The sequence below is a fragment of the Bombus terrestris genome, chromosome 4 (genome assembly GCF_910591885.1).
Source record: "Bombus terrestris chromosome 4, iyBomTerr1.2, whole genome shotgun sequence".
Taxonomy (NCBI): Eukaryota; Metazoa; Arthropoda; class Insecta; order Hymenoptera; family Apidae; genus Bombus; species Bombus terrestris.
The window spans coordinates 544,289-570,996 of record NC_063272.1 but is presented as its reverse complement, the minus strand read 5'-3'; the positions used below and the strand labels follow the sequence as shown (position 1 = coordinate 570,996).

Here is a 26,708-nt window from a genome sequence, read left to right as displayed (position 1 = left end):
TATATTTATATGACATAAATATATACATATACTTATTTTTATATATATATATATATATATATATATATATATATATATATATATATATATATATCAATTTATTGTATATACTATATGTCCACCCCATGATTTTTACTTAAATAGCTTCGACAACTAAACGACTCAGGCGATCAATACTTGTTCACATATTTTATATAGCAACCATATCTTTTCGTTTGATTGGATTGTACGCAATGTTTGTCGACTTATGTATCTCCTTTCTTTACCTTTTTATTACGCAGTTATATCATAGATACTCGTTAGTCTAGGATTTAAAAAAGAAATTCTCCGTGCTGGTTCTCGCGCGGACACAGCATTTTAATATCAAGAAAAATCATGGGGCGGGCAACATTTAATTTCATTTCCTAACGAATTTCTTGTGTTATTATTCATTTACATCACACGTATTTTTTATTCCATATTTTTCTGTGTATGTGTATATTTCGTTCTGTATACGCGTTATTATCCATTCACTCGTATATAATTAGTGCTTATTCAAACGTTACTGTCCAACGATTCCTGTTTTCACTTTTAGTTTTGCGTCTGCGTCAATAGTTTCTTTCTTAAGTCCTCAGCTAAACATACTTCTAAGATACACGCAACAACGAAGTCATTAAGAATCAGGAAGGAAACCCAGTTTTTTTTTTTTGTTTAGAAAGGAGGGTGGACGTACTTATCGACGAGTTGGAAAAACTCTCTTCACCCTCTCTCTTTCTTAGTTTCTCAGTTCTCATACCTTATTACATGAATACATTTACACACGAACAATTAAGTGATTCGTTACTCTTTTTTTGCATCCCTAAGATCGCCAAGATATATTCCTTTCTCTTTTTACATAATTTTCAATCAGTTTTCAAATAACTAATATTCGATAGAATGTTCGCCAGCTTCCAAGTTAGAACATCTCACTTCAATCGCCTTTAATTTTTATTTATTCGGAGATAAATTCCGTAATTTTATAAAATGATATTATCCTCGTATCAAACGAATGCTCGTGATTCTTGAACGTTTTGGATTCTAGCGAACAATGCGATAAAAACTAGAAAAAAGACTTCGGACTACACCAACGATCGATCATTATATATGTAGCTATATTTTTATATAAATTACTCTGACAGAATATGTGGAAAGAGCCCATAACTCTTCTCGTGTGTTCGTTTATTGTTTAACGAATAGGATAATTGCTGCGCTCGAGGCACAGACAGCTCCTTTTCTTGTCTTTCACAATTTCATCCAATAAGTCTTCGAATTAAAGTGGTTTTATGTTACATCGTGACCCGGCAATCTCATCAACGAAAAATTATAAAAGAACGTACGATTTCCCAATATAAGATTACTTTGATGATCCTAAGAGTACTATTAAAGCAATCTGGATTTCCGATCAAATACGAAGAATCAACAAGACAATTGAAATAAGTGTTACATCAGGTACGATTCACGATCAGGGACCATTTGCAACCACGACTTATAACGATTGATAAGACGTTTCAGATAAAAGACGGTAGAACATTTTTTTATTGCCTATTCGTAAATTCGAATGACTGGATGGAAAGGTAGAGTGGTGGTATTGAAAAGATTATGTCGTCATTTGGGGAATTTACAGGGAACCGCTCTTGATATTTTGCGATACTTTCACGGTGAGACCGTATTACGTTTACACGTTCGTTCTACTAATAAAATGCTTGTTAATCACGAACGTGTTCGTTACATACATTAAAATGATTAGCGAAAATATTCAAAGAACTTTCCGAGGCAGGTCATTATTATTTAAGCAATTAATTCTACTTTACTATGAAAGATATCGAAAAGGAAATAACAACGTACGTATCTTTGTTTCAAATCAATTAAGACAGATTGATACGCGTATTCGATCGAGAGACGTTTCCATCTCTCCTGGCCCTCTATGTCTTTCTCGGTGAAAATAATTTAACGAGAAATAAAAATAGCATCTTCGCATCTCTGTATATGTAGAACATGCGTTGTTATATATATTTGAACGATTATTGTAATCTCAAATGATTGAACTTATTGACTTTCCATGCATTCGTGCATGCGTCATCGATTTACTAATTCCGACAACTTTGACAACGATTATCCAGTCTCTATGCATATACGCAGATGTATACGTCGTTCACGTTGCATTAAGACGACCTTCGCCTTGCATTAAGACTTCTGAAAACTTCGTTTCTTACTAAATCGTATTAGAATTATGCAAGGGACTATGATCGGAGCTCTGACAAATGTCCGTTGTAAAAGTATGACGTTTCTCTAGATTTTCGTTCGTTCTTCCTTCCTTCCTTTCTTTCTTTCTTTCAATAACGAAAGATCGAAGTTTCCCTTTTCAAACAGAAATAACTACGATGTATGAAAGACGAATATATCTATTATTGGAAAGACAACCACAATTCAAACACAGCGTTACAATGTTCACTTTTCCATCTGCACTGATCGTGGTCAGTTTAAATAAATACATTACTCTATATTGGATAGATGAATCTAATTTCTTCCGAAGATAGCTTTTTTTTTTAACAATGATTACAGCAGTAATCGTTAATTACAATAATAATGACGACAATAATGAGAGTGACGATGATAATGACAATGAGACGATGATGATGATAGCGATGATAATATAATAATAATAATAATAATAATAATAACAATAATAAATGGTAATAAGAATAATGATAATAGTACTATAACTACATTCTCCGTTTCAATAAAATCTGTCCGTGTAGAGACAATTTTTTATCGAATAACAGTTTAACGATAAGACGATCACAATAAATGACTCTGTATCCTTAACATAAACGCGACCATGATAGCATAAAACACGTATTTATCTACGAGCAAACATTCCATGACTTCGTTAGAAAGGTGTAACGAATTGAAAATCAGGATGTCAATTTTTCTTCTCGGTAATTCGTTCTTTCCGAGGCAGTTAAAAGACCTGGACGATGCAATCGTGTCCACGAATCGAATTTAACTGGAACATTTAATTATTTATCGACGGTAATCACCATTAACGTTGCTTCATCGGATCTTGTATCTATATCTCTCGTTACGACAATTCCAACTATGCCCATTCCATCTACTTTGACTTTCGCTTTTTAAGGCAATGCTCTCTTAGCAACGTGGTCCACAAAGAGTATTGCGAAACGCAAACGGATAATGCGCTTCGTGGACGACGTGCTGCATCGTGTTTTATCGACGACTTGTATTTGCACGACGGGGATCGCGAGGAAAGAAGAAATAGGGAGTGGTTCGTTTCGTACAAAACACGACTGGGCCCTTTGACTCTGTTTCAGCATTGACGAAAACAAAAAAAAAAAACAAGCTTCGACAATTCTTCGTTACGTTCCAAAAAGGAAAAAAAAAAAAAATAAAAATAAAAATAGACGCAGTCATTGTCAAAATATTTAAATGCAAACACATTTCTATACGTGGTTAAGCGATCTATAAACACAAGATATTCTCCAATAATGAACACTACACCGAATAGTATATATCCATTAATCAAACGCACAATTTCAAGTTAGTTTCGACAAGCTGCTATCGATGCGTCATTGCTTCCCATCCGCACGAACCTGTCATTATTGTATTTACAAATAATAATTACTTGCACCGCTTATTTTTACATGTACATATTCGCATACCTCGTATATTGTACGTACAATAAAAGAAAAGAACTTGTGCGATCGGCGTATGTATACAATATATATAATATATATATGTAAGTATATATAATGTATATATGTATATCTATATCGGTATAATCGTGGCCACGTAAAATTTATTAGTTAGTTATTAATTCGGTATCCGTTTGTTCCTCGCTTGCATACGCGCATACAATAGTCGATCATCATTATACTTACAAATTTTGTTTACATTCAAGTAGCAAGTATATATATTATCTTTTACGTTTTGCGTGTGTTTTTTTTTATTGCACCGCGACCGACGAAAACGGACAATCGATCTACCAATACTTCTTCGATACATTTTTGTATGTAATTTGTTTTTTTCTTTTCCTTTCGTTATGGTCAATCATACCGTATTTTTTCTTTCCCTTTTTTTCTTGTTGTTCAATACCGTTTAATAAAGCATTCGAAATTAGGGCGAACGCGATTCTCCATTCGCGAAAGAAAAGGGAAAGAAAATAAAATCGTAACGAAAAAAATAAAACGCATAAGAATGCTCGCAACAATACTAATTACGCAATACTCGTTACTCTTTCGTACACTGACATACACAAAATGATGTTTCATATTTCTTTGTGCTGGATGAACATTAAAGTTTCACGGAAGTTTCATTGACAGGTAATATTATATATGTATACTCGCAGGCTCGCTGTCTCTCACTCCCTAACATCCTTACTTTCACTCTTACATCTGTCATCAAGTTTTACAGTAAAAATAACACTTCGTAAAGTTATAAATACCGTTACAAACTATGGCTTGTCAGTTATGTATTAGTACGATAGGTATACATATATATGTATGCACACGGGCCCATATATTGATATTACATGAGAATACATTTATGAGGGTGTGGGCTTGTCAGCATGTACGGAGTAACCGTTATGCAATGTCCGGAATTTCTATCCTCATCGTTTCGATAGTCACAATATTTAAACACGATCGGATGAAACATTATCTAATGGATTAAAAATAATCAGATTATCCATACTACTGGATAAGAACAGTTTCCAAAGAACACGAAAAGAAGAATGATCCATTGTTGTAAAGTTTCAAAAAAGAGAAAACGTCACAAGACCGAGTAGTCGTATAAAAAATAAAAAAGGGAAATATCAATCAAAGTTTGCCAAAGTTTGTCTTCCTTCTGAGAAATGTTCTATGCACAATTTTCTTTTCATCTCTTCTGCTTTACAAAGAAGTGGTCGATCGTAATGAAAAAAAAAAAAAAAAGGAAGAAATAAGAGTGAACATGATCATCAAATTTATTAGAAAAACGTTTGAAACAAGACGATAATAAGGATAGTAAAACCGGATGCCCCAATATATTTACGTTGTGTCACATAAACCGGAACGTGGCTTATTCGTATCCCTATTTTATTCAGTTTAATTTGACGATAAAAAAAACTCTCGTTACCTATTATAAAAGTAGATGTTACACAGATCAGTAACCCGCACTTAATCTAGGGGTACGAGGGTGTATGTATGCGAGTGAACGTGCTGCCACGAAGAATTTTCTATCTTTTTCTTTCTGTTACTAATACGTGTATCAATTCATCACTTTATATATTTATAGCAGTAGAATGCACGTGTGTACGCACGTGCGAGATATAGCCGCAATGCGCGTAGTTCCAAAGCAGTTTGCACACGCGTACAAACTCCTCTCGTCCTCTGGATCTGGTATGAAATTGAGAAAAAAATATGTGAAAGGAAAGATACGATTAAGATTCGAAAGAAAACAATAGGTGACTTACCATATACAGGGTGTCCAAATAGTAAAGATACTTGAGATAAGAAATTCGCACATCGCACTTTGGTTCAGGAAACTTTACCCTAAGAAGTTCCGATGATAACTGATCATTTGGATGAATCGATCGAAATTTGTACATGTTACCATTGCATACTCTTGGGACATAAAGCATTTACTCGAAAACGGGACGCGGGACTTTACGTTACGAACTCGAATAAATAAGCAACATATTATACCTCCGTATGTAATAACGTTCACATTGACGTACTTTGATTGTTGTAATGTCGGAGCCTAACGCTATAGTCAAAAGTGTACGTGTAAAATGAATTTTCCACGTGGCACATTTCTCTTGCGTACGTTTAGGATTTATATGTAGATACTAGCTACAATGATAATATATGTGCCTAAGTACACGAATTAAAGTAGTTCAATGGAAATCAGTAAAAACGATATCAGTGAGGAATCTCGATTTATAGGAAACGCACATAAAAACATGAATCCGTGGACGGTCACCCTGTACATATTTGATACATAGTTATATAATTAAAACGCTCTTCGAAATACTGTAAAATCTCACAAAATACTCTTCTTGTAAAAAGGTGCGGCTGAGACTCCTACGGGTCGGGCCAATGCGATTAAAAGTCGAGATTCGGAAATTCGAAAAATTAGTTTACCAATAAACACGGTTATATCATATAATTAAATTGTTTTAAGGGGCAAGGAAAAAATAGAGATTCGAAAAATGAGTAAAGAAACGTTCAACGATAAGGATTTTTATCGGTGAAATTACCTAAGTCTTAGGAAACATTCTTAATACTAAATCTGAACGAGATAATAACGCGACGAGTGTGCCGGACGAAAGAGTCGTTACACGATCGCCGTCGTGTTAATCTATAACAATGACCCACGTTAGAACATTCGCTCTCTTTCAATCGCTCTCTTTCTTTCTCCCACTCCTCTTATCAACGAATTGATGCGTAATAAGAATAAAATTAACGAGGTAATAGTTAAAATTGCACGTGTTTTTCTAGCAACAAATATTATTCTCCTCCCCCCAATCACGACGTTCAGCACACTCTCGACGAAACCTAAAAAAGGAGTCGAGTGATCGAAATGCCCGAGATATCTCTTTTTTTTTTTTTATGTCGAAACGATCGTTAAAGTAGAATGCGCAAGGGCATAATTTGCTTGTACACCAATGACATAATAAGCGATCCTGCGCAAAAAGAGAACTATTCTCTCCATTGCGAGACAGATTTTTTTTTTTAGGTAACCCCCAACCGCTGCGTATCAACTTTTCTCCTTGAATTTTGTCGAAGAAGAACGATCGACTCGCAGTCATCAATCATGTATGCGTACACGCGGAGTCTTCGACACGTTACTTTCTGAATAATTAAACAGCTTCAGACACGCGAAGAAGAGTTCCACGCACCAATGTATATCATCGTACATCGCGATACCATTCAGATCGCCCACGGTACGACTGGTTTGTCTCGAGTTAGCTCAGGGTGGAGCACTACCGTAATTTTTATACGAATACATGACAGGATATGTCGGCAGGAACGAAGTCACAAGAGCTCGTACTGGCGCAAGTGCATCCGTTGAATGATGTCCCGACAATCGTTAAATACTCTCTTGATGTTCTCAGTATCGACGGCGCATGTAAAGTGCGGATAACAATAGTGCTTACCGTCTCCGCTGGCTGTGCTTATACGCTGCAAACAGTCGAATGGAAAATTTATTGTTCGCCTAATAAAGTTGTGCACAAATATCTAACACGATATACTTACAAGAAATTCGTCTCTAATGAAGTACTTGGCCCTCATAACGTCAGGAGGTTCCGAAGGATCTGGCACTACTCCAGGTTCAGACGGTGTCTGATATCGCGCAAAATCTGGAAAATAATCTTCTAATTTGTGCTTTCCTGCTTTTACTTTTTCCGCTAATAGATCTTGTTTATTTAAAAATAAGATTACGGAAATTGTGCGAAGCCACCTAGAAAATGAAAAAACAGACATGTAACGAAGATTTCGAGCGAACATCTTATCTTATCATACGATGAATACATCCAAGCAATTAAACCGATTCGTACCGATTGTTCCAAATGCTTTTGAAGAGGTCCAAACTTTCTCTGAGTCTTAACTTTGTTGGATCCTCCCTGAGTACCATGTTATAACTACTACATGCTGTTACAAATATGATTGCCGTTACATCGTTAAAGCACTGTATCCACTTTCTCCTCTCGTCGCGTTGACCACCAACGTCGAACATACTACAAACAAGCAATCATTGATGCTACACGTTACAACGCTTTTATGGACGAAATGCATGCAAAGGATCGTGTTCGTGTACTATACTTTACATTTTACGTAACACCATCTACGGCTAAAAAAAAAGTTGAAATTAGAATTGATCCGCAAATTTAACTCTGTCGGGATGAAATTCCGTAAGGGACCGATAAAGACTGGATGTTCCTCCGTAGAGTTAATGCGAAACACAGGATCTAACGGGAGGGGGAGGGGGCTAATGGGAACCAAGGCAAAAAGGGAAAATATTATAAAGTTGCGGAGGCGTTAACGCGGCTAACCGATTCCGCTGCACGTATAGCACGTAAGTCTATAGCTGTAATATATACGCCGGGATGAGGTGCGCGTCGCTGCTTTACGTTATATTTACCGTCGACCGATGTTACTGTAATACGTCGTCTATATATAGTTAGACGACACTGGAGTAAAGCGAGTAGCTATCGCTTAGGACTTACTGAAAATTTACTTTGTCGACTTGAAACCGCGTTTCGAAGATACCGGACGTAAGGACTCGACACCTGAGGATGTCCTGCAACAGATCGAACAAATTTATCATTCGAATCGAATCTGTACATTTTCGGTTTCCCGTTAAAATCTCGTATCGATGATTACCTGTTCCGAGGGTGTGTAATCCGGTTGTTTAACGATGGCTACCTTATCTAGAAAACTGAAACAGAGAACGGAAGAAACGATTACACACATCTCCTACGATCTTCATAGTCCTAAATGTAAATTTTCACAATGTAATCGATTTGACAATGCTATAACGAGCTACGCCTTGATCAATGTGCGAGTATTTCCCACCGATGCTGATCATCGCCGATAATAAACACAGCTAGTTAACAGCATCGTTACCGTGAGAGTTGCTTCGCGTGATTATGGTTTATCCTAGCATCGTTAAAAATTTCAAACAATCGTCAATTGTCAGGTGTTAATGACAACGTTTATAATCGACGCCATCCGGAAAACCGAATCAACGCATTACCTTAAACCAAAGGAAAAAACAAAAGGTATTTCTAAATGTTCCTTTTGGGCATTTGGTGAATGCAGAATAGTTTTCGTTCGTGAACTTTCCGTCCAGATGGAAACTGCAGAATCTTATGTGTCGAAAGTGGCGCGATAACGCACAAGATGGAAAACGGAAGTGGCTGTAGGAAAAGGGTGGAACGCTGGAGCAGGGTGAGAGAGCACCGAACGAAGAGAATTCTCTCCTTTTTTTCATGCTGCTGTCACCGTTTCTCTTGAAACACCCTCCCCGGCTAGTGTCTAGGGTGGATAGAGCGCACGAAGGGGGAAAATCGATTCTCGGTAGTGTCCTATCCTAACCCCAACTCTCGCCCTCTCGGCCTCGCCGACTATGCCTCTCTAGCACCCAGTTTCCAATCCGGGTCATGGGTCACTGCCACCGCTGCTCGCCATCAATCGTACGTACAGACTTAACTTCGCGTATGTATACCAGCTCCCTATACAGGTGTATGTTGTATGCGCGAGAACCTACAGGGGTGGGTCTTCGCTTTGACACCACCATGCAACCTTCCACAGTCGGTTGACGGTGATAATATATTTACTGACAGACACTTGCACTGCTCTCCGGCGCGGATATTAAATAGCCGTACAGACAACGACACCCTTTTCATTGGAAATATTCCGAAACTCGAAAGAGATAACGTTACTAAGATATCATAGATGTAAAGAATTGCAAAATTGTCGATTCTAAATACTACATGTATATCTACGGGATATCGTTTCGTCATAAAAAAATAATATAAACGACTGAAAGGGATTTTCATAGGTACAAAGGCAGAAAGGTAGGATAAAATGAATCACGAGATGCAACAGCAATTAATCCAGCGTTCATTGACCTCAACAGGCGCGAGTAACTAGAATTTAGCTTCTCGAGTAAATTCGAGGAACCAGAAATCGGAGAAATTGATTTTCGGCAAGTAGTTGCACGGAAAAGCTGGAGAGAAGCCCCTGGGATAAAGGTCTACGTGGCTCGTGTGTAGGCACATGAGGAAGGTAGGTCATGAAATTGGCGCGCTCGTACAGAAATAAGGTTATCGACCTCCTGAGAATCGAAAGAGGAAGGAGGTCGTGACCCACTGGTTACAGCAGAACGATTTTCTGGTTACCGTGGCGGTGTAACTTCACCGACCTTGAAGTCAACTTTATAACAACGTTATTTCTAACGATACGACAAGCGTGATACTCCTCCTGCATCACGATACCAGCGTTAGATTATCCAGAACCGCCGATCGCTAAAATATTTCATTTTTATCGAAAATATAACATACGAGAGAATCGGGAATTTCTAGGTTTCTCGGGGTTTACTTTTCAACCAACCGTCCTGTATAAACGACAATGCGTAGGATGATGAAAAGAATAAGAAACACTTTCAAGAAGATAAATGGTTCGCGGATTTTGAACGAGGTCAGACTAACTACAAAACAATGCTCGGCTCGTTGCATAAGTAACGAAATGAAGTAGACCAGATCGAATCCGCGTTGAGCATCCTTTACGTACTTTTTACATTGATTTCGACGCTTTCTAACATTCTGTTTCATCTTAAACGATCGGTTGATTCGAATTGCAAATATTTAAAGAACCTAACAATCGCTCCTTCTTGCTTCGATATAACGGAAAAGTTTCGACGTATCGCTCGATTTACAAAAAAGATTTTACAGAAAAAAATCTCGGCAACTTCTGCAGAAGCGCCAAAGACTTTCTGAAACGATCTCATTGATTTTTTCGCGATCTATATTTAGGCAGTGGCATCGAAAGTTATTAACGAGGATAAAAAATACTGGTTTTTATCTAACATGACGATGGCACGGAAGAAGATTGTTATCGACCTAAACATTCATGAACTATGTGTGGCAACATCAGTGATCCCAGCATATAGACCAGCGTCTATATATAGAGACACGTGTTTCCTTTTTTAAGGTGTGCCGAGGTATCCCATCGTGTAATTGACACGTTACTCGATTCTCCCCGTGTACAGCGCTCGTTTTCTCTTTTTCCTCTTCTTTTTTCTTTCTCCTGCAATTTTTCCTTCTCCCTCCCCCTTACTCTTTTTTTAGTTCTTTTTTTTTTATTTTTAATCCGAAACAAAAATTCGATACTGAAAATGATATCACGACGAATTAAACTCTCAGCGCAATTCGATGGGCTTCGAAGGAGATACGGGCAGAATCTGAATCGCGATAATATTGCGACACGCTTCACCTGCGAATTTTATTGCATGAAATCTGACAGTTGTTCAACCCGGAAATGGCTGTGACTGAACCAACAATCGATAATCAGGCGTTGGCGCATAGCGATCTCTTATTCACGTCGCACAAATATTTATTCGCTGTGCACCAACTCCAATTCGATGATATTTTAGGAAGCTTGCCGTTGGTCCATATTCCTTTCATCTTCGATACAAGTATTCGAGACAGTTTCACTTTAAATTTCTTTGCTTTTCAAAAAGAAGGGAAGGAAGAATGGACCCATTAATTTCTACCAATTTTTGTGTAACGAAATCTGTTTCCTTGATCACGAATCAAGAATGAGAGACTTATCTAATGTTTAGCAAACAGGCGTCTGAAATTACAACAATCTAGCGTCCCGGGGTCCACAAGAATCTCTCCGTTATACATCTCTCGAGCGGTGCTTCCTAAAAATACGATACGCTATTTTTATCGAGAGATTTCTTTCTCTTTCTTTCTATTTCGATACACAAGAGGACGAGAGAGAATCAAGGAAAAGAGGAAAAGGAGAGAAACGAAAGAAAACCAGGATAAGGGGAGGAGAAGTGTTAAAAAAAAATTCACACAAACGTCGGCCAACGAGGTGCAGTAACCGAAATGTAACCAGGTTTAATATATTTTTAACCGAAACGAAAACTATCGCCGTGATCTTGATGCGATCTCGCCGTGAAACGCGAGGCACTATTTGGCACGTTGCTAAACGTCGATCGTGAACGTATTCCGAAGTATTCTTGTTTCGTGTCTCACGGCGGTATCAATTGAACGATAAACGCTTTAATTTCACCTACTATTGACAGTGTAACGATAATGATAATAACGACAAGGGTATTCATAGTAATTATATATGCGGAGACGAAGAGAGATCCAATGAGGTTGGTTGTAGTCAAATAAAAAGTGTGTTCTGCCTAATTAAAGTATTTGACGAAATGATAAACAGCAAACGAAGTCACATATTCGGGTTTGTTAGTTTAGTGGATAAGTTTCGCGTTTACACTCGAGATTCACGCCTCTTTGCTCACGATTCAGTGCAACAACCTGTGCCTCACCTATGTAATTTTCAAAGGGATACAGTTTAAAGCGATCTGCTGGACCGGGACGGTTCGCAGCGGACCAGTTTTTCGCTCATTTATATATCGGGTCAGCGTTTATTCCCTCCAAGTTACGTGACGTTTAAAAGGAGAATGCCGAAAGTAATATATCTTTGTAAATACACGGCGTCACGATCTTCGTGACACACCGTTTCCAGTTTCATCCAATTATCTACTTGTTATTAACCGTTCAAGCGGTAAATACGAATTTGTCAAACGCACTGTCGACGAAGGCGTCGCCTTTCAAACTTTTGTCTTATTATAGATTTATGGCTAGAAAAAATACAAATTCGCGAACATTGCATCAAACTTTTAAAGAACAGTTTGAACTTGACTACCATCTTTAGACAAACTCTATCGAACTCCGTACAGGTGGAACGCACAAGGAAAAACAAATATCTTATGTGTGCAGTGTTAAAAATATCGTTCGGAGTGCGAGAGAGGGAGAGAGAAGAAGAGAGAAGAAGAGAGAGTGGAACAAAAGCAAGCACAGTATGTTCGACCGGTATGTACCTAAACAGCTCCCGTGTCAGTGAACAGCGTGAAAAAAGTTCGAGGTTGGGCCAATTCGTCGAGAACCCCTAGATAAACGAGTGGCCCCTATTAAAGCGATTACCTCGTTAAGGCATTGTCTCCATTGGCATTAAATCGGTGTCACAGGCCCATGAATATACACGGATATACCATATGTATCGCGGTCATGAGAACGCTTCCGAAATTTATCCAACCGCGTTGCAGACTATTTACAAGTCAGATACGATAACAAATACAAATATACTCACACAGCCAGAAATACAGGTACGAATACATAGGCGAATCGTTACACTTTTTCACGGAACCACGAGTTCTCGTTTCAGGTTATACTCGTCTGGCACGCGCGGAATAGTTGGAAGGATAGCGGATGAATTCGCGGGCAAATCCGACGCGATTCGCGGTCTCATTATCATCGTATAAACGTTATCATACGTACTTCTTATCGTAATCATGATATCAGTGCCGGGGCGAATTAGAATAACCGTGTGTTGCGACTCGAGCACACGAGCTATTTCACGCTACGAATCTGGCCAATAACTCTGCCCTCTTATTTTTATCATTGGACACTTCACGATCTGTCTTACCGTATATACTATACTATACTATACTATACTATACTATACGATCCATTCGGAAATCAAACTGATTCATTTTCCGAAAAATATTCTATTTTAATGCCCAAATGTACAATCTAGTATTTAATTTTGCAGATTTGACTTCAGTGTAGCATTAAATTCGATTTAATGATCGTACAAACAAAGGATAACTCACTATTTGGCGCAGTCAATTAGTTGGTACTCATTACTCCTTTCGAAACTCTGTTGAACGCCCCGGTCCTTCCAAAGGGTTTCGACAATATCGTAGAACTCCTGCAAACATGAATTGTAATTCGGTTAACGTATTACAATTACGTATTCATCGAGATGAAATGGAAAATGGCGGAAATAACATTAAAAAATAAATAATTATTTGACGGCACATCCGTGGGTGATTTGCAAATAAGTTCACAGTTTAGCGGCCGCCTCTATCGTATCTCATTAATTATCTAAAAAACGTGGTCTCTGACGAAATGGAAAATTTGGCTCGAACCCGGCCACTATCGTGACAACAGAATATACCGCGTCACAGTTGGACCAGCGAAAAAGACGATTCGGAGCGTAACTTATGCGAAACTGGTAGCAACGAAGCACGTCCGTTATCGACAGAAATATTTTCATTTTTAATTCTGTCGCCGGCTTTGTCGCCGTATTATCCGCTCCTATATAAAAATGGATATCGATCAGGTGTCTAAGTCAAGATAAATATTCGAATAGCATCTATTGCCGAAGCGTTGTCGGATAGAAAATAAAGCAACCGACAATTACGATAATTTTCGAAAGGAATAGGATTCAATTTCGAAAGAATCGAGATACAGGCGAACGTTAATTTGTCAAGAGAAGCGACCAACAAATTGTAAACTTATGCGCTTCTCGCATCAAAGCGGAAAGCTTTTCATTGAACGTTGAAAGCTTTTCGAGAACTTTTTCGAATTACTAAATTTTTTATTTTTCGAGATGTTTCCGATCTCAAAGTAGACCAAGCCAACTTTCTCAACCTCCAAGTCGCTACACAAACTCCGATATGTTCGATTTTCCTGTCTTTTTTCCCAAAGTACTTCGAACCGAAAAAGACAAACATTCTACAGAGACAATTTTAGATAGGTGTTAGGCCTTTTCCTTTTAGCAGTATGTAACAAACATTTCAACGTTTACTTAGACGCATTTCCGTAAAACAGGAATTAGTCGCACAGATGCGCCCGGTGATAGAGTTGCGGTCAAATTCGGTGTAGAATTCGACTCGAAATAAACTTCCGTACTCTCAACAAGCGACGCCTAGATATGCAAAAAGCGAAACGACAGTGACAAATTGGACGCGGCTCGTCGAACGTAGCTGCGGAACAAAATAAAAGGTAGCTTTTATTTTGCTTTATTTTGCTAGTTAGCTAACTTCCTCTTAATACAAAGACATGTTTATTCGCACGCATAAACATATCTTTCACTGTATAATGTATCCTCACGGTGGAAATTCAAATTTAAACCCTTCACCTTATCCGACGGGCGGATGACTATCTTTACCATACTCGTAGGTGTTGTATTCCATCCATCGGTTAAGGTATTTCGATGAAACACTCTGTCGAGCAAAAATCCGACAGAATTCCCAACGAGAGAACGAGACATAGTGTCACGTGGGAGCTCGAAACTCTGCCGGTAACAAATGGCTTAATTTGATTAATTCGGATACATCGTTCTCGATGGTTATGGTGTCGAATCGCGTGTAGCGAAGAAGAAACTACGACAATTTGCGCCTGTACAAGCAGAGCCAGAGATACGTAAAAGTACATACGTACACACGTACCCACGTACCAACAACTGCCAGTGAATGACGCAAAACACATGGATTATTTTGTCGCGACGACTTTATTTCGAGATGCGCCACGTCGTTTCGCCAGTTCGGAGCGTTCGGGGGGTTTCGTAGTTCTCGAAATCTCGTTCCGATCCTCTTGGCACGCGAAAAATCATTATTCTCCTCGAACTGACAGAAGTTTCGACAACGCGTGACTGAGTCCAGTCAGCTGGTCGCAGAAGATGTCAATGTCTGCTCGACCCCTAAAATCTTTTTCATCGTCTTTTCGATCTAGCCTCGCACGGTACGAATTACGTTTTCCTATACCTACCACGCTTCCTATTTAAATGTATCAGGAAACGATAATCGGGGACATTAATCACGGGAAAATCGATCGAGGGGAACCACCGAAAATATTGTTCGATGTTTCCTCGTCTGCCTTGAAGGACGTTGCCGGCTCGTCGAGAAACCGCACGTTGATAAATTCTCCGTATCATCGATCCAAATTACATAAGGCGAATTCGGCAAATTCGACATAGCACGGACATCATACAGAAGAACAACAAATCGGAGAATCTTTAAGGGATAAATCGTGCTGGTAACTTCAGCGCACGTTCCAAAGAGGCGCGGCAAAATTGCTGGCCTGAATACAAAATGACTAAACGGGTTAAATAACGTGTACCGCGCTCGCTCGTGTCGTAATATTTTAATGGTACACCCTCCCCTGTTTTCCCCTATCTAGTTTCACTATACGATTCATTGTACGCGCGGCTTGTGAAATTACGCGATCCATACCAGAACATTCTTGTCGTACGTCTGCCGCTTATAAACGCACGTCTGGTGTCCTCGAAATAATGCTCTTCTTGATTAAAATCATCACGGTAATAAAATTTAATTCTACCGCTTGCCATCGTATACCGCGAAATATATTTGTCACGCGTGGAAACAGTCAATCGATGTGTTTCATAAAATAAAATCGGATACTTATCCTGGACGAAAGTCAAGTCGCGATTCTAAGAATATATATTCGTATTTCTTTCGTTTTGACAGCACGGAAAATTTTACAGGGAGATGAAGAAACGTTCCACTTGAAAATTCTTATTCTTATTAAAAGTCGATCATTATCGTCGTGACTGATGGTGAGCACCAGATAATCGAAGGCGCGCGGTAGTCGATCGACACAAAGATCTACGAGCGCATTTTGTACATGAGGCGGGGAATGGCGCAGCACATCATAGCCAGAGCATTGTATAGCACAGCACATATGCGATGGCTGTGTAAACATTGTAAACACCGATCATGCCACGCAGTGGTTCTCACGCGAAGAAATGTTACCAACGTGTATCGTAAGCTACGAGAAACTTTCGGTACCGCAGGAGTATCACACTTGCCCTTAGAAAAGGACGATCCATTGTAATTGGTTAGCACGATCGTTTACCACCGACCCTTATAATCCTGTTCATCCTTCTAACGCTATAAAACCTCAAAAGTCATTTACGTTGCGCTGTATAGTAAAGTTCCTCGTCTGCCCGAGACACCGGTCTTTCATTCAACGAAAAGACGAAAGCGAACCGCTCGTACAAAACTGGAGCGTATTTTTCATCGTATTACATTAAGAAGGTACACACGGCACGCGGAACAAATAGGTTGGCTGTGACTCACCGGGGGATAATCGAAGTCCGTGGCAGACGAGACCTCCAGGATATAGTCGACTTTGCTCTGATTCGCCGGATCTTCCAAAGCAACGGGTGGCGTTAGCGTGTTCATCGCGCTGGTTATCGTCTGAAAAGGAACGCATCGAATGAAAAAAAGGAAGCCACGCTGTCCACGTGCATCGATGTATCGTATAGCATACATATGCACGTAATTCCACGACGATTACGCTAACGACAACGTCCATCGCGAACGGAAAAGAAAGTGCATTCTTCGCGGGATTGCGATGCGTATGCGAAATTTCCATCCCGGCCGTATCTATCGTTATATGCGCAGATAATATGTCATTCATAATCCTTAAGTGCCACGGGGCAGCTTGTCTATTACATTCACCCGACATACGGAAGCGATTGCAAGGTTACAGACGATACGCGTATCTAAACACGACCTCGAACGACAAATTGATGACAGCGCGCTGCTCTCCTCAGCACGGCGTTAAACCGTCGCGAATTTACGGGCGCATCACGTAACGTTAATGACGAGACGCCCGTCAAAACGGACGCGTTTACCGCCATTTCGATAGATATTACGGAACAAGGTTTTTATCTCTGTTGAAACGTAAATTAAAAAGTTGTTCGATTTCATGGCCGGAGACGTTTTCTTCGGCAATACCGTAATACTGCCGTTGTAGAAAACACCAACGCTTCGTATCGATTTAGCTATAAATCACTAGATTCCTAGAATACGCCGCGTTATTCGACGCGTTTCACGAATATTACTCCGAAAAGGTATTTTCGGAGAGGGAAACGTGTTGTATCGTTATAGTTAGCCAAGACACATGTGCGCATAATAGTGCCACCGAACGATATTTTAATAAGGCTGTAACAAACCATTGCCGAGACCAATCGTCTTAGAGAAACAGAAGAATAATACAACGTAAGCTACTTTATGTTCTGCTACGCGTTTCACTATTTATCCCGAAGGATAGTAGTCCGTTGATTATAACATCCGCACAGCGAAATAAAAATAAAACGCGACGCATGAAGGAAAAAAATTTCGGTCGAGTAGCGGGTATCGCGCCAAGTTTGAAAAGGTATTGCATAAACAAATATCCAAAAGGGATTCTTACCAATATCGCGTCTCTGATGTTCCTTTTGATGTCGTCGATTTTTTGCCGCTTTTCCCTGCACAGAACAGCGTGAGAAACAAACGATATGTTTGATCCTTCGATCTCAATATTGATGCATCGTTGTGTACATCGCTGAATACTCTTAATGCCGTGCGTAAAAAAAGAAACCAATGACTCGATCATGATTATATAAAGAAATATCGAAACAAGTTAGGCTCGAGCAATATTTACCACGTATACGCGCGTATTTTCATTATTAATGGCACCCGAGTCATTCGATAATTTTAGATCGCACGGCATCGCGCCAGTTTTAGTATAACTATTTCGTCGATTTGGAGACACACTGGAAATTTCGCGAATCTAATACCGGCGATCGATGCGACCGACTCCTCACCGTCACAACTATGGGACAGCAGCATCGAATTTTCATGTGGGATACCTGTGCCAGGCTCCTATCGTCACCCGAGCAAAGTTCAGTCGTTTAAGACTCTCGCATATCGTATACATGTATCACATACGTACATGATAAGATGACGACAGTCGCGATCTAATACAGGTTCCCATTTTTATAGTGTTGTTATTCCGTTCAGGTTTCTTACGCACAATGCTATATATCATGTATATCGCCGCCGCAATTTCGCATCTTGTTCACATCATACTTAGAAATTCGTCTTTTCGTCTGCTTCCCTACTTTTCACCGTATTTCCGATTTCCCTTATCCAGATGATCCTTCGGTTCTCGACGTTTCAGACGTATGTGACTGCGGATTAAAAGGCTTCGCGCTGTTACACGCGATATTCGAATACAACGCTAAAAATAATCGAACGACTACCTACTCCAACAATTTTGCCGTTTAGTAGGATTATACGTTAAAAGTCTCACTGTTCTAAAAGCTGCTACTGCAAATGTAAATATATTTACATAACCCTATTTACTTAATTGCAGCCGATTGAGGTGTCTGTGCATTTCATGGGCTCCTATCAAGCATATACAAACGCGATCGAAGAAGATAATCGAGAATGATGTTAATTCGTACACGTGTAAAAAAGTTCCAGAGGGTAGAAAAGAAAAAGGAAGAAGGAAAAAAATACTAAAAATACGCAAGGTTATACGGTATGTTTCCATAGTAAACAAGCGAAATCTGCAACGAGCGGGTCGAACACGCAATGCTTCTTAGAATCGCGTCGCTAGCAAAAAAGAGTCCGTTAAATTCGACGATAGAAACAACTTTTCGCGATTCATGTGGAAACAACTCAAAACAATGTATTAATCCCGAGATCGTCGATAAAAAGAAAAAGAAAGAAGAAGGAGACAGATAAGAAGAATGAGTAAGCAAGAAGATAAAGAAAAGAAGAAAGACGAATGAAAAAAAAATCACCGCAAAAGTAGTAATAAGGCGTACGTTCGGGTCCGTTATCAGCGCCGGAGGCAGACAGAATTTACGACACACACGAACCGGGCCGAGCCCGTTTGTTTGCACATCGTTTTCATCCTATCTAGTTGCACCTGATTTTTCACGTATATAAGCGTACCGACATTCTTTTTACGATAACGACTTGTTTCTATCTAGTTTGCACCGTTTCGCGACTGTATTTTTGATCCGTTTGCTTGATTCCTAGCAAACGGTAGCTGGATATGAAAACGGATCGACCGAAGAAGAAGAAAGGAAAAGTATCGAAAGTGAACGAAAGACGCGTATTCGTTGGACGATTTACGGAAATGCGACGTTCTCGAAATGATTACAATGATAACATCGCGAAGAAAAAAGCTGAAGCAAACAAAGGGAAAGAAAGTTAGAAAATGCGAGGGATAATTTGCTTGAACCACGTGTTGATATTGTAATCACGCGATGGATCGAATTAACCGTAGCTTGAATCATTCACGAGTACGTATTAATGGGTAGAAATAAAAGACTCAAGATTATGTACCGGTGGCATTACCATGTTGTGCGAATAGTATCGAATGTTGGATTGGCTTAAAAGTAGTAACGCTGTAACGGAGCAACGAAACTTACGCTTCGCTGAAGCCACCATCCGTGTGCAATATCCTCATCTGTTTGACGATGGTGCTCTTCCCCGATTCTCCCGCTCCTAAAACATAAAAAAAAAAAAAACAATTTCTCTTTTTCTCCTTTCTCTTTTATGAAAAGAAAAAAAAAACATCGTTCAAGTTTAAAAGAGGAAACGGTTAAGATGCAATGGTTTAAACATATATATTTAAAGATCGATAGTGATTTTTTGAACGATCGTTTGAAAAGCTATTCGACGAATGCGCAAGACGCGGCATATTATCGTATCTTTTTTTGGAAAACAGGAATAGGATCGTAATTGCAGACGGCAGGGGAAACAATACAGTAACAGCTGTTGCTTCGTAACCTACAGCTACGAGTCAACTATACGCAACACACAACACACGTCCACACGTCGAATTAGAACGACGACCTACATAAACGAAGAATAGGAAGGTAATGGCTAGGTGTTGGGTTAAGTATCGCAATAAGTAGATGGTGTGCATACATGTGTGAGGGCGCACGCGCACACCCACATTGGCCGACTATGTGAAAAAGACTCCGGTTCGGGAGAAGGAGAAGAAGGAGACGAAGAGAGCGACACGAAAAGGGTACAACATGAGCCAGCCAGCCGCTGGATATTCGTGGGTGCCGGCTCATACGATAATCGATAAAATTGAATTACGCGCTGCTGAACATCGCGATAATGTTCGGCCTATCCTCTGACCGGACTCGCTTTTTGTCCAAAATTGGTGATCGAAGCCGATTCAACTGGTATTCTAGCGGAAATTTTCTCCGTTTCTGACACGTGTACATAGATATAGACTATATACTGTATCTAAAAAAGAATAGATAAAAAGGGAAACACATCTTTAACGAAACGTACTGAGATTCAACTACAGAGAGATTTAATTAGAAACATGTGATTACATCGTGGATATCACGAAATAAAAGGTCGTCAAGGTAATGATGGAAGGTCCTAAAAAAAGGGAAAGTTTAACGAGTTGACTTACCAAGCAAAAGGAGCCTATGGGTAGCTCGATAAACTTGCTTGTCCTTTTGCAATTGCCTGGTAATGGCATCCGAGCGCCTTTTCTGGTTCTTACTGTCATCCTGGCTGGCCTTACTGCTCTGGCTGCCGAAACACCCCATGACACACCACGAGAGAGACACGCGCGGCTCACCCTCTTCGCTCTTCCCTTCCACTTCTGTAGTTCTCTGTTGTTCTCGGCTTAGAGAAAGACGGTATCTCGCCACTATGTTACTCTCGAACGAGGGAGAATAGACTCGCGCAACGGGTCTACCGTCGGCGCGTGTTGTTTATCTCGCGTAAATGTGACGTTCGATAAGTATACCCTCTGGCACCGCAGTTCCTACAGATTCACTCCCTTTCCAAGTACCTATATACCTACTGCAAGTTCGTTCCTTCGTTCCGGCCGTGTCTGTCACTCGATACTTATCTATCACCGTATCGCGCTTCTCCACACTCGAGTTTCGTCCTTCCCTCTTCCTCGAGTAGCACTCCCTCTCTCGTGCGCTGGTCTTTCTCCTTTTCTGCCTCTGTCGTGCGTTTACTATCTCCGTTTTGTACACTAGCAACAACTACGCGTATGTATATCTCTTGATGTCTTCTCTCCGTTGCACTCACACTCGAATCACTTCACGGCTTCTCTTTCACTATCTCGCACTACCCGCGAAACCATAGCTACACACGATCGACGACAGTGCTGCTGGTCCAACACGCTGGTTTCGAACGACGATCGACTTCTTGTGCGTATTTTAAGTACGAATATACAGAAAAAATGGGATCGGAATGATCGCCAAATGCCGGAGTTTCTACCAGCAATCGGTCGTGTTGAAACGACGACGGGTTTACGGGGTCGTGACACCTGGCCCGATAAGAAATTGATCCACTCAGAAGAATATAGGCGAATCGTGCAACACCGAGCACGATTAAATTGGTTGCAGATTCGATGAAAAAATACCGACGATATAGGAGGAATCGAATCACTTCCGAATCTTCGGTTGGAACACTGACGAAAACCGGCCGCGAGACACTCGCGGCAGGTTGTGATAGAGGGAGTACGCACGAGGCGCGATCAGCGCTCGAGAGTGGGAGCAAGACCGGGACTGGGATAATAGGTTGACGTGCACTGTCCGATGCGCCTCCTGTGATGGCCCGCGAACATGAGACACGCGAAATCGTTTCAGGAGGAAGGGACTCGGACGCGTGTATACGACATACGACAGCTCGACCTCGCCTCGCCTCACTACGCAGCCCCTACCCTTCGGACAGAACAACGAAAAGTTAAAATAGATCGGCTCCGGTACGCTACTACCTCGTTATTCGAGTAAATCGAACAAAGTCGTGGAATCGACAGCTCCCATAGATAAGGAGGATGATTTCACTGGAGCAGTTTCCACCGTTTCTTTTTACGTTCTCACGAATTTTTTTCTCCTACTTCTCTGTCCTGCGATTTTCTACACCGTTCTTCCAGGTTTTCATCCACAAGGAGATCCCGTACCGAGAATCGACCCAATCTTTTCTTCCTTCTCTGATTTTCGTTTCGTTGACTCCTCAATTTTTCGAGGGCTCGTCCGGGTTCCCCCTCCTCAACTTCTCGTTAGCCTCTACCCCTCTCCGCGGATTTCTTGTCGACCACCACAGCACAACCACCACTCGAGGAATCCAACCGTGTGCCCTCTCTCGCACACACCCTCGAGTGGTCTTACTCTCTTTCCACCTCGCTTTCACTGCGTTCGCTCACTCTCCTCACTCAACAATCCCCAAGGAAATTCGTGACCAAAACATCCGACACGAAGTACTCCCTGTAGCCAACATGTCGTCTGCTAGGCCCACCAGCGCGGCGGCTCACCGCGCTTAAGATGGATCAGGTTCGTATCCTGACTTCTAAGTACCCTGTCCACGGTTCCACGATCTTCTTTTTTATCCTGGAAAAATCTTCTCTAATATGCACACACCGTCACACGTTCGATCTCTTGTCTAGAATTTTTCAGTAGATTCACTGCCAACAATCTATCGTGTGAAGTGTTAATGCATTGACCGTAGCGCTATCTGTGCCATCTATTGAAACTAAATCGTTATATATGCGATATGTTCGTAACACATACGCGTTTCGCTGTAGTTTCGCGTTCAACCATACGTTCCATAGATATGATAGGTTGCGCTGTGATCAATCTGTATGTGTGTGCATGTATGTATAAATATTCATACCAAATAAATAGACGAAATAGCGACGCATGAGGCACCGTAACCATTAAAATAGACATGCTATTTTTCTCATTGAGTTAATACCGAAACGTAAACGTTTGAATATAAATGTAATAAAAAATTTCTTTTCGATCTAGCGATATTTATTTCAGTTGTAATTAGTTCCTCTCTTATTCGGTATTTGAATTATTACCAACATTGCCGACGTTACTGCCAACATACAATTAACAATACAATAGTTACCAATAGAAAATAATTTTTTAACGTTTAAAAACTAGAGCGTAAGAAAATGGTGTATAAACAATAATAGACATCTACGACTTATGAATGTTTTCTGTTGAAATTTAGCAAACTTAATGTGAACACAAAATTTTATTAAAATATGCATATGGAAAGTCTCTGTATATTTTGATGCAAAAGATATTGTAATAAACAGATTCTGAAATTACATTGTTTATCTTATTTTTATATTGTACTGAATTTGACTCTAAATAAATCATACAAGTATTATTATAATTAGTTGTAATTATAGCTATTATTATTCTTCATCATCGCTACAGTATTAGTACTTTAGACCAAAACTGTATTGGTTTATGAAGTAGATACATGTTATCTAAATATATGTTCAACGCATGGAAATGTTTTATTGACACTAATTAAGTTTAATTAGGTTTAGTAATTTCCTTTAACTTAGACCACATGTAACAAATTCAAAATATTGCGTACTTCAGGTTGATGAAATTAATGATTTACGAGTGAAAGTGTAACTTTATGCAAAAGACGTAAAAACTTATAATTATATAAGAAATTAATTTTCATAGAGTTACACTCTGTAAGACATAGTAAAGCATCAGCTATTGTAACAAGATTTACAATTCAAAAATGGTCTATGACCTGAAGGCCACTGTATTCGCTCGAAAATATCTTGCAACGAAATGTATGCTTGAAAATGGCTTTTTCAGAACACAGATATACAATGTATACGCCACTAGGCGACCTGCTTGATTAAATAACGTATTTCTAATACACAAAAATATAATGAACAGCGTTGTTTCCTTGATATCAAAGGAACTTGACGACAGTAAAATGTCGCACAGGGCTATGCACAAATGCGGATGTTTTCATCTTCAGTGAATAGCTATGAGACCTGACTCCAAAAGTTTTTGCAATTTTGCTGCTACATCTTTATTCTTCAAGTGACTATAAATAGAAAAATTATAATATTAATATAAAATGAAAAAAATTGTTCTAATATAATAAATCTAATGAATTGATTATACTTACTCTTGTAAAGCTCTAGGATCGCTTTGCATCTGCTCTAATATAAGTCTCATCGCAGGATCACGTAATATACTTTGAACTTCTGGGTCTGCCATTGCTCTCTTCCTTACTTCCTCGGGATTGGAACTAACAGAAACGGCACATGAGCGATATCCTTCTAATGCTTCGCTATTCGAAGGATCTAATTCCAATGCTTTTTGGTAAGCAGTAAGTGCTTTTCCTTGTTGTTGCATTCCCTGTAATATCTTCCCTTTCCTTATCCATCCTTTGATAAACTTAGGATCAATTTCAACACATTTCTCGCAATCCTTCAACCCGAGATCGAACGCTGCTAATTTCGTATAACAGGCAGCTCTGTTGCTATAATATTTTGGGTCATCTGGATTTCTTTTGATAGCCTCTGAGTAATGTTTTATAGCTGTTGGATAATCACCCTCTTTGTATTTTTGATTTCCAAGTTCCTTTTCTTCTTCTGCTTTTACTGGGTCGATATATGCTTTTCTTTCCTCTTCTTTGATGATTTTATCAATATCTGAAAGAAGAGTTTTAATTTCGGGTGTTCTGTGTTCTGACATGGATTTCTCATAATACACTTTAGCTTGTTTCCAGTTTTCCATCTTTTTGTATGCATGTCCAATTCTAGTGAATGCTTTAGCTATTAACTTAAAGTCTGCTCTATTTTCTCTTCCAATTTCAATGGCCTTTTCACATTGAGCGATACATTTGTCATACTCTTTTTGTTCAAAATATACTGCTGCTATGTTTAGTAAGTAAATAATTTCTGTAGGATCTAATTCTACTGCTTTGTTATAGTGTTGAAGGGCTGGCTCAAACTTCTTTTGTTTGTAAGCATCATTGCCTAATTGCTTTTCACGCTGTGCAAGCTTCTGAGGTGTATTACAATCTTCTTCCTCTTTCTTCTGAGGCTTAGGCGTTTCTTGTTTAGGTTTCGGAGGTTCTGATTGCTCAGATGAGTTCGTTTCTACTTCCATGTCAGTATCCATATTCATTAATACACTAAGAGTTGTAAGTACCCGTTTGTCTGTTAACATCTCAGCAGCAGCCTCTGAATTATTTCTGAGAGTATCTAGAAGTTTTAAATATTCTGGATCTAATAAAAAGCCTTTGGTTCTGGGATCGTTTGCGAGCTTCACAAATAAATCTGGTCTATTGAAGGGATTTGATGTCATTAACCGTTGAGCTTTCACTTCAGCCAAACCACTTTGAAGTTGGGCATTGTCAGGTTCATGTTGCAGACCAGTTTCATATGCTTTGATGGATGCATTTAATTTACCTAAATAAGCCAATGCACTGCCCATGCGTGAATATCCTTTTCCCCAATCAGGTTTTAAACTTACAGTTTTCTCAGCATCTTCCAAAGCTTGTTTGTACTTTCCTGCTTTAGCATACGCTGCAGATCTATTACTATATAAAACATGATTATTTTCGTCTAAGCCAATTGCTTCTGTATAATGTTTAATAGCCTCTTCATATCTTCCTTCTTGTAAAGCCGAATTACCTTTCTGTTTTAGTACATATACCTGCAAATTTAAATTTAATAATTTGGTATCATTAAATTGAAATCTCCAGGAAACAAGCAGTAACAAAAGATCGGAATGTCCTTTCTAGAGAGTTATAACAATGTTAACTTGGAAGTGAAAAATATCGTTTATTTAACGAGCATAAAAAATGTTCAATTTTGTACATAAACGATCATATCGAAACAAAAAATTAAATAAAAAGAAACAAGAATTGATATCCTTTGTAGTAATCTAATAGAATGTACGAGAAAATAGTGCAGCGAGCAAGGAATAAGACAATTCGTAAAACAAAGCGTGTTCAATTAACAGCATCATGGATAAATACAGTGCTTTTCAAATTAGCAACTTTTTAACCTTAAGGAATGCGTGATAGTAATCAACGTAGTAAGAATGTTTACCTGGTCCATAACGCTTGACTTTAGAACAGTAGTACTTTCGTTCTATTTTTCAGAACTCGTTCTTTTATGCTCACAAAGATACGTGATGACTCGTGAAGTACAATCGAGCCGGCGCAGATTTTCAGAAAGCTCCAGAAATGGACAACTAGCGCCTCTTCTCAATTGTCGAGAAACTAGTTATACGCAATGCCTTTTTGTGATTATATTCTACAATTTTCTAGTACCTTCGAAAAACATTCTGTCCTTCTTTTATATGCAACTTGATTGCGAACCTAGTTTCACATTTAATCGAAATTATACTATATTCATTTGTAAAGTATTTTCTGCTTCGCAATGTATACATAAATTGTATTTATTAGTATTTTGTCGACTGTTGGTACATTACTTTTTATATGTGATTATATTTCACTATCGCGATCTCTCT

The 26,708-nt window shown here is 39.3% G+C and overlaps 2 protein-coding genes across 3 annotated transcripts; both read right to left on the bottom strand.

Annotated features, from left to right (window-relative positions):
* Window positions 1-55: 55 nt before the first annotated feature.
* LOC100642353 (guanine nucleotide-binding protein G(s) subunit alpha) lies at window positions 56-23,355 on the bottom strand. 2 transcript variants are annotated; one of them, XR_001099583.3, is made up of 11 exons: window positions 20,846-23,355; window positions 19,839-19,914; window positions 17,825-17,879; window positions 16,705-16,824; window positions 13,432-13,529; window positions 8,400-8,454; window positions 8,243-8,316; window positions 7,574-7,753; window positions 7,272-7,476; window positions 5,486-7,196; window positions 56-5,408 (listed from the first exon to the last, which is right to left on the bottom strand). XR_001099583.3 is itself a non-coding variant. In XM_003402454.4 (10 exons), exons 1-10 carry the CDS (start codon window positions 20,982-20,984, stop codon window positions 7,050-7,052), a joined length of 1,149 nt encoding a protein of 382 aa, XP_003402502.1. In that variant the 5' UTR covers window positions 20,985-23,355; the 3' UTR covers window positions 56-7,049. The 2 variants fall into 2 exon arrangements, 1 of the variants encoding a protein (XP_003402502.1); XM_003402454.4 differs by having other exon boundaries at window positions 56-7,196.
* Window positions 23,356-23,509: 154 nt separating this feature from the next.
* LOC105665611 (stress-induced-phosphoprotein 1) lies at window positions 23,510-26,506 on the bottom strand. Its single transcript, XM_012318722.3, has 3 exons — window positions 26,285-26,506; window positions 24,349-25,886; window positions 23,510-24,264 (listed from the first exon to the last, which is right to left on the bottom strand). The coding sequence occupies exons 1-3, from the start codon at window positions 26,291-26,293 to the stop codon at window positions 24,192-24,194; spliced, it is 1,620 nt and encodes a 539-aa protein (XP_012174112.1). The 5' UTR covers window positions 26,294-26,506; the 3' UTR covers window positions 23,510-24,191.
* Between the last annotated feature and the right edge of the window lie 202 nt (window positions 26,507-26,708).

Excerpts from the sequence above, each read along its gene's own strand:
- LOC100642353 (XM_003402454.4), bottom strand. The coding sequence starts at position 20,984 with ATGGGGTGTTTCGGCAGCCAGAGCAGTAAGGCCAGCCAGGATGACAGT. Across the intron at positions 8,455-13,431 it reads CTAATTGACTGCGCCAAATA|TTTTCTAGATAAGGTAGCCA; the intron begins GTGAGTTATCCT and ends TCTCTGTTTCAG. Across the intron at positions 7,197-7,271 it reads TCATTAGAGACGAATTTCTT|CGTATAAGCACAGCCAGCGG; the intron begins GTAAGTATATCG and ends GACTGTTTGCAG.
- LOC105665611 (XM_012318722.3), bottom strand. Across the intron at positions 24,265-24,348 it reads GATCCTAGAGCTTTACAAGA|TCACTTGAAGAATAAAGATG; the intron begins GTAAGTATAATC and ends TTCTATTTATAG.